Here is an 8,480-nt window from a genome sequence, read left to right as displayed (position 1 = left end):
CCTGCTTAAGTAGGGAAAATGGAAATTTGGGTTTTACATTCTGCACTAGAACTTCAATTAATTCAACAAATGTATCATATACAACAAACCATTAATCAAATCGAATTTCAAAGGCCATAGACACATAAAAAGGCTCAAATCTAGGAGCAAAGAGACATATTGGAGTGAAACTGCAGCTGGCTTTCATTGAGACATTTACAAAAACAGTTGAGAGGCGTAAACATAAGAACAAAAATTGTTGTGAGTTTAAAAGGGGAAAGAGAAGAAGAGCATACTGATCTGTACGGCAGTGTGGTGGACAAAGACGAACGACGGCAGATCTGGAGACATGCAGCGAAGGAAAATTGAACAAAAAACAGCGACATGGGAATATGAACTTCAGATCTAGAGACACATGATTAGTGTATCAAGTTTTCGTGCTTATTTATCAAACTGAGAGTATAAGACACAGAATAATAACTGAAGAAGGAGCAGCAGATCCAGGTTGTGGCGCTTCAATAGAACGAGCTTCACCCACGATCAGATCCGAGTTGGTTGTGGCACTTCGACAGAATGAGCAGCAGATCTGGGCAACTAGGTGCGGCAGCGAGGGTTGCACAACGAACAAACCTACACGAAAACCAGATCTACACCATGATAGACTCTTAACCCACGATCGATGGATGAATGGCAAGGGTTTGGAAGAGGGAAGTGAGAAAGAAGAAGGTCTGAAGAGGGAAGTGTGAGAATGAGAGGAAAAAGAAAATTCTTGTAGTGCCTTTGCTGTCAAACCACTCTAAATCCTCTTCTAGTTCTTCTAGTTCTTCTTCTTCTTATACTTCTTTCATACACATTCAATCCCTTCAAAGCCAGAGAGCATCACCATTAGAGAGAAAGTTTGAGATCTAAAGAAACATCCTATTTTGATAATATTGAATCAACTAAAAATTAAATGAAGGAAATCAGCTTTACCTCAAAAAATGTGTGATCAAACTTTAATAGCATGCCACTTCTAAATTTCTCTTGGGTCAGATTCTCTCTTATCCAATCAATCATTGTTATTGACATCCCTTTTTTCGATGAGAATAGAGGACGGAGAGGGAAAAAATATATTACACGTGAGCTAAACATGTCCCTTCTCATTTGGTGGTCTTCGTCATTGTCTATTTCGAACATATTTGTATATAGAATAACTTAGGGGTCATTTGGTTGGAGGGAAAAGAGGGTGGGAATGGGAATGAGTTCACAAAGCCCATGTTTGGTTGGTGGGATTTGTTTATTTACCTTGGAAAAGGCAATTCCTAGGTATCTTTTACCCACACAAATGAAGGAATTGCATACCCATTGAGAAATGTGGGTTTTCATTTCTTCTTCCACTTCCTACCACGATTTTCCTTCCTTCCAGCCGTGAAATCGTATAGCATTTTGTTACTCAGCGATCGTGTAGCATTTGGTAAACAATCATGTAGCATTTGGTAAGCGATCGTACAACATTTGATAGGCGATCGTATAATACTTGGTAGGCGATTGTATAGCATTTTGTTACTCAGCGATCGTGTAGCATTTGGTAAGCGATCATATAGCATTTGGTAGGCGATCGTATAGCATTGGATAGGCGATAGTATAGCATTTTGTTACTCAGCGATCGTGTAGCATTTGGTAAGTGATCGTGTAGCATTTGGTAAGCGATCATATAGCAATGAGTAGGCGATCATATAGCATTTTGTTACTCAGCAATCATGTAGCTGAGCTAAGCGATCGTGTAGTCGAGCTCAGCGATCGTGTAGCATTTGGTAAGCTATCGTATAGCATTTGGTAGGCGATCGTATAACATTGGGCAGGCCATTTTGTTACTCAACGATCGTGTAGCAGAGCTAAGCAATTATGTAGTCGAGCTCAGTGATCGTGTAGCATTTGGTAAGCGATCGTATAGCATTTGGTAGGCAATCGTATAGCATTGGGTAGGCGATCGTATAACGTTTTGTTACTCAGCGATCGTGTAGATGATTTAAGCGATCGTATAGTATTTTGTAAATGATTGTGCAGTAGAGCTTAGCGATCGTGTAGATAATTTAAGCGATCGTATTGTTACGAAATCGACAATTAAAGAACACAAAAAAGGGAACGTAGAGATAGAGAAGATTAACACACAGATCGATACACAATGAGACCCCTGTACTTGGTTGTTCGAAGCGCCAACAAACAGATTCAAGGCATTTCAACAAATGCTTGATAGGGACAATCTCAATTTTTTTTTTTAATTCCCACATACCATTCCCACACATACTATTCTCAGACATTGTTTTCCCATGCACAATCAAACATAGTCATCCTTGATTCTCAGTAATTTTATTCCCAGACATCCTTAATTCCTAGACATTGAGAAAACCTCAATCCAAATAGCTCCTTAGTGTTTTTTAGAGTGTTTCTCAACTGCAGGAATGGACAGTGACACCGTAGATATGACGTAATGCCTAGAAACTACTGCATTATAAACCTAAAACGATGGGTATTTATAAAAAGATGAACAATTTTATAAACTATGTCCAAGTGCATGGAAGATTGGAAGGTCCCAGATAGATAGCAAAATGTGTCAGCCATTAGTTACAGCATATTATTATATTTGTTGGTTCAAAAGAACAAATTTTAGTTGTGGAGTAGACTCAAATACTTTGCATTTCTTTGTTGTCGAAGTTGGTTATCAACATTCTTATCAAATAAAGTTTAGTCCTTTTTTTTTTTAATTAAGTTGCACATTTCATTTTGAACTCCTATCAAGAATGACTTCAAATCAAAACCAAAACCAATTTGAGTTTGATTCTTTTATCGTTTATTAGGAATTGTTTAGAAAAAGTATTAAGAGTACATTAAATAATTTTTTTTCGATAATATGTGAAATGAGATAGTCGAACTTTAACTTCGAAATTGATAATACAAATTCATCGCAGTTGTTAGTTGAGTTTTGCTCACGTTGGCATCAAAAGTTCATTATTATTGTTGTTTACTACTCAAAATGGAAATATGAATAAGATATATTATTAGTACAAAGATGCTACCTACTAATTATAAAAATGTCTAATTCTGAATCACATATCAATTTAAATATCCTTGAATTAAAATAATAATAATCAACAATAAATTAAATTGATTCTATTGCTATTTATTTCATACTAATTTTTTATTTCTAATATAGGCTCTTTTCAGGTGTATCTAATTCAAATACTTTATTTTATATATTTAAAAACATTAAATATAGAATTTTAATTTTATTAAAAGATTATAGATAATAAGAGAATAAATAGGTTTTTTTTCTTTTAATGAGAAGATAAATTATCAACCGTAGAAGAGAGAGAAAGAGAGAGAGAATTTGTAAAAGAATTAATAAAAAGTTCAAATCTTACTTATAAATTAAAGAGAAGGGTAAAGAAGTAAAGTAATTAATAAAAAGAAAAAGAGAAGCGACACAGATAAAAAAAAATTAAAATTAAAAAACGATTTGTCAATTTGAATGGATGAAGACACCAATTATGTCGATAATTCATTTCTGACTCACTATTACTGAACTAGAAAATGTTTAAAAAAAAAAAGGGACATAATGAAGATTGATGAGAGAATAGGGGTAACAACTGTGTGTACGAATTCTTGAATTAGTAACTGGTCCCACGAATAAATTTTATTCTTAATTTGATTTGGTTCTCATTCTGTTTTTTGCAAGAAGTAAAAGAATGTTTATCATGTAATAATAATTCATGAACAAGATGAGAGATATGACTACCCAACAAATAGAACATATATCCTCGATCATTCATTGACCACAGAACTATACCATCACAAGTGATCAGTTGACGGAAACATTGTACCTCCACAAAGAAAGCTAACTGAAAAACCTATTTTACGACGGTCTTCATGTTAGTGTGGTTTTTATCAATTTGATTTAAAAAGATTCAATAAAAGAGGAAAGTCATAGAAGCAATTGATCTCAAACCTGCCTCAATCACCCTAATTTAGATTTGACCGAAAGAGTAGATAGGAATTTAACAGTGGATTTATGAAATATGATTAAAAACATGTAAAATAAATGTGGCTGTTAGAAACAACCTAAAAAAAATAAATTTTAATGGGTATGAAAAGGTTGAGTTTTTTTTTCTCCTTGGACAGGCAAGTTTTATTGGAAGTTTCTGAGTGCGTCCAGATGTGGCAGGAAATGAGGCGTCTGTCCCAATTGATTATATAATGCAATAATCTGTGTGATCATCTCCATTTTCCTCTAACATCGCACAAACCTTTTCTTCTGTTTTCTGTTTCTTTCAAATGGGAAGTGTTATCAATCCGAGGGAAGATTTCATGTCCAAATTTTGGGTCGAAACTCAGAAGCTATGGTTAATCGTTGGCCCTTCTATTTTCAGCCGTGTCTCTAACTACACCATGAATATCATAACCCAAGCTTTCGCCGGCCGTTTAGGTGATGTCCCACTCGCTTCTATTTCCATCGCCAACACTGTACTTGTGGGTTTCAATTTCGGCCTCTTAGTAAGTTCAACAACTTCTCTTCCTTCCTTACAATCTGATTCAGTAACTTAAATGGTTTTTGCTTTCTGGGTCGGTCTAATTTTCTCCCCTGTTTTTTCCCCTGTTCTGATTTTTTAACTTTAGTTAGGGATGGCAAGTGCTTTAGAGACACTATGTGGACAAGCATATGGAGCCAAAAGATACCATATGTTGGGAATTTACTTGCAACGTTCATGGGTAGTACTTTCCCTTTGTTGTTTCTTGTTACTTCCTGTCTATTTTTACGCCACCCCTGTTCTGAAACTGCTTGGACAAGCCGACGATGTAGCAGAGCAATCAGGGGTAGTAGCGCTTTGGTTAATACCACTTCATTTCAGCTTTGCGTTTCAATTTCCATTGCAGAGGTTTTTGCAATGCCAATTGAAAACCCAAGTGATTGCTTGGGTTTCTTTCATAGGATTAGCTATGAATATTTTGGCTAGTTGGGTTTTCATTTATGTATTGGAATTTGGGGTGACTGGAGCAGCCATAGCTTTAGATATATCTTGGTGGGTTCTGGTTTTGGGATTGTATACCTACACTGTTGGTGGTTGGTGCCCTTTAACTTGGACTGGCTTCTCTTTCCAAGCCTTCAATGGCCTCTGGGATTTCACTAAGCTCTCCATTTCTGCTGGCTTCATGCTCTGGTAACTTTCTAACTCTGTTTTGTTGTTATATAAATAGTATCACATAATATTAGAAAATACATAACTTTGCATACACGAGAATATAAGTTCAACGACTTCGTGTTGTCTTCTTAAGATAATTTTACTTACTTTGGTTCTTGAGTTTCAAGAGTATTTGTCTCCCAAGATAGAATAGATTACGTTTTTCTAACTACAACACCTCGTCCACATAATCCAAAAACCATTTAACTTTATCTGTTTGTTTGTTATTTTTCTGTTCTTCATTTACACATTTAACTTCACTAACAACATTAATGGGTATGAGCAGCTCGGAGAATTGGTATTACAGGATATTAGTACTGATGACAGGGAAGTTAAAGGATGCTACTACAGCTGTAGATGCATTGTCAATATGGTAAACCAACATTTAATTACCTTTTCTAATGGTCTAAGTAATGATAAATTAGTATTGAGTTTTGGGGTTAAAAATTATGCAGTATGAGCATCAATGGATGGGAAATGATGGTTCCTTTAGCATTCTTTGCGGGCATTGGGTACAGTTTTTTGTTGTCTTTTTCTTTTCCTGCTTTACCTTGTTTGCATTAAAAGATTCCAAATGTTTGGTTGTACTTAAAAAGTTTTTTTAATCATATGATTATGGCAGAGTTAGAGTGGCAAATGAACTTGGAGCTGGGAATGGGAAAGAAGCCAAATTTGCAACAATTGTATCAGTGGTGCAATCAACAGTGATTGGTGCGGTGATTTGTGTTGTTATAATGATATTTCACGATAAGATAGCCTTTATCTTCACAGACAGCAGCAGTGTTGTGAAAGCTGTGGATTCACTTTCAAGCTTGCTAGCCGTCACCATTCTCTTGAACAGCATTCAACCTGTTCTTTCAGGTTTTGATAAATGATTTTTTAAATTAAAAATTATAAAAAATAAAGAAAAAAAAGTTTGAAAGGAACAAAAAGTAAGTGAAATAAAATGGGTGTTAAATTAAATTTATGCAGGGGTGGCAGTTGGATCAGGATGGCAATCTTGGGTTGCATACATAAATCTTGGCTGCTATTATCTTATTGGCCTGCCCCTTGGTTTCCTTATGGAATGGGTTTTCCACTCTGGTGTGCTGGTATGTTTTTTCTTTTACTTTTTTTTTTTTTTTTAACTAGGTTATAGAACAATTTTGATTCCAAATATCATAAGTAACAGTCTTACCACCTTTAGTTTGTAACAATTAAGAGGGTAGTTGAAGCGCCAAATTGATTATTATAATCCGTGATTATTATAGTATGTGAGTTATAATAGTTTTTGTTCGGGACGCATACTATTTTAATCTGGGTAATAATAGTCTGTATATAGAGTACATACTATTTTAGTTTCGATTACAGATGAGGAGAGAAGATGTTACAAAACAGTAAGCATTAAACACAATGAGAGCTTTCAAATAGTTTTACTCAACTATTATAAAGGGTGAAATATAAACAAAGTAACAAATAGTAAATATTATAGTAAAGAGAGATTTGAAATACTACTATTGTTTGTAGTTAATGATGGGTTATAGTAGTTGGAAACACCAATTATTATAATTGAAGTTCTGAATATGAAATGAGCTGTAATAGTCCACTCCACCCACTTGAAGTTAGGGTCCCAAACATCCCCTGAGTGGACGATAATAACCCACTCCACTCAATGTAAAATTGGGAGTCCAAAGTTAAATTTACTCGTATTAGTCTCCGTACTTTCAATATGATTATAATTAATTTAGTCCCTAATATAAAGTATCATCAAAATTATGTGTCAATTTCTATTTGTAACAGTGTATAAACAATTTTGTTCTCTAATGAGTTTATCAATCTAAACGTGTACGAAATTTCGTTTAATTTTAATAATATTTTTTTTCGTGATAGACACTAAAGTTCAAAGATTAAATTGTTATGTTCATGATGGTTTTGAGAGTAAATAAAAGTATGTTTTAACCTAAAATAATAAATCTATTGATCATATTATAGGACTAAATGTTTACTAAAATTTTCCATATGTTACCAACAGGGAATTTGGGGTGGGATGATATTTGGTGGCACTGCAGTTCAAACAATAATATTAGTGATCATCACCATGAGAACTAACTGGGATCATGAGGTAAATTTTACTATGAAATTCTAACTTTGAATTGCATTAATTTATTTCATCTAACAGATATAATTTATTATCCAACTTATTAACTTGTAATCTTAAAAAAACAAAAAATCAGGCACAGAAAGCACAAGAACATGTAGAAGAATGGTCCAGTCCTCAAGAAAACGAGAAGCCTCTTCTCGCCTAATTTTTGTAGTTATAATTTATAAAATTAAAGTTCAAAAATCATTTTGTGTAATGTTCTAGATGTTCAATCTTTCAAAATAAATTTAATATTTGATTCTACATTTTTAAATATAAGTTTCGTTGAATTATTAGAAACACATTTTAGGGAGATTTTAAATCTAATATACGTGTGATTTTAATCATTTCATTATCACTTTCACACATACTTTTAAATTTTGAAAAAGGAAACTTATCTTTTTATTTTTCTTTCTCTTATTAATTTCCTAAATTTGAGTATTTTATTCTTTTGAAATTATTCTTGAGATAGTTTTGAATCGTACTCTTATTTATTTGGATGGAAATTAAATCACTTTTCTTGTAAAAGAAGTTATAGAATACACTATTTATTTATATTAGCATCAGAAGTTAGATGTTAGATTTAAGGTTAAGATATTATTTTAGTCTATGTATGTTCTTTGGTGTTTGCTCAATTTTGATCAATATGATTTCAAATGTCTTATTTTAATCCACTTTTTAATAAATTTGAATTGAGTTCTTCAAATTTAATTTTTATCAAAAATTGGTTAAATAATAATAATAATATTTCATGTAAGGAAATATAATATATAAATATGTTTTTAGAATGTATAAAAAAAAAGCGTTAGTGGATAACAAATAGGTTTTTTTAATCTATAATAAACTAGATAAAATTTAAAATATACTGAAAGTTTGGTGATTAAAATTGGACATAAAATATACACGGTACATATACTAAACTTGAACCGACTCCGAAGTATTGCCCTAAATATATGGTTCAACTGGGACTAAACTAAAATCAATTTGGCATTAAATAAAGAATTATCCAGACTACAGTTCAACTCAAACCTCTAGGAGGTGTTTGTTTCAAGGGTTGGGATTGGATGGGTTAGACATCCTAAGCCCAACTCTTGTTTGGGACAAGGATTTAGAAAGTCTTAGCTTTCAATACTCTTCTCACATGAGTTTGAATAGTAAACACTATT

At 33.2% G+C, this 8,480-nt stretch overlaps 1 protein-coding gene across 1 annotated transcript; it reads left to right on the top strand.

Annotated features, from left to right (window-relative positions):
* Window positions 1–4,085: 4,085 nt before the first annotated feature.
* On the top strand, window positions 4,086–7,593 carry LOC120075182 (protein DETOXIFICATION 27-like). Its single transcript, XM_039028377.1, has 8 exons — window positions 4,086–4,509; window positions 4,633–5,174; window positions 5,482–5,568; window positions 5,651–5,707; window positions 5,818–6,056; window positions 6,168–6,286; window positions 7,207–7,296; window positions 7,409–7,593. Exons 1-8 carry the CDS (start codon window positions 4,291–4,293, stop codon window positions 7,478–7,480), a joined length of 1,425 nt encoding a protein of 474 aa, XP_038884305.1. The 5' UTR covers window positions 4,086–4,290; the 3' UTR covers window positions 7,481–7,593.
* The last annotated feature ends 887 nt before the right edge of the window (window positions 7,594–8,480 follow it).

This window comes from Benincasa hispida, chromosome 4, assembly GCF_009727055.1.
Source record: "Benincasa hispida cultivar B227 chromosome 4, ASM972705v1, whole genome shotgun sequence".
Lineage (NCBI taxonomy): Eukaryota > Viridiplantae > Streptophyta > Magnoliopsida > Cucurbitales > Cucurbitaceae > Benincasa > Benincasa hispida.
The sequence above is the reverse complement of the archived record's forward strand: the minus strand, read 5'-3'. Positions and strand labels throughout refer to the sequence as shown.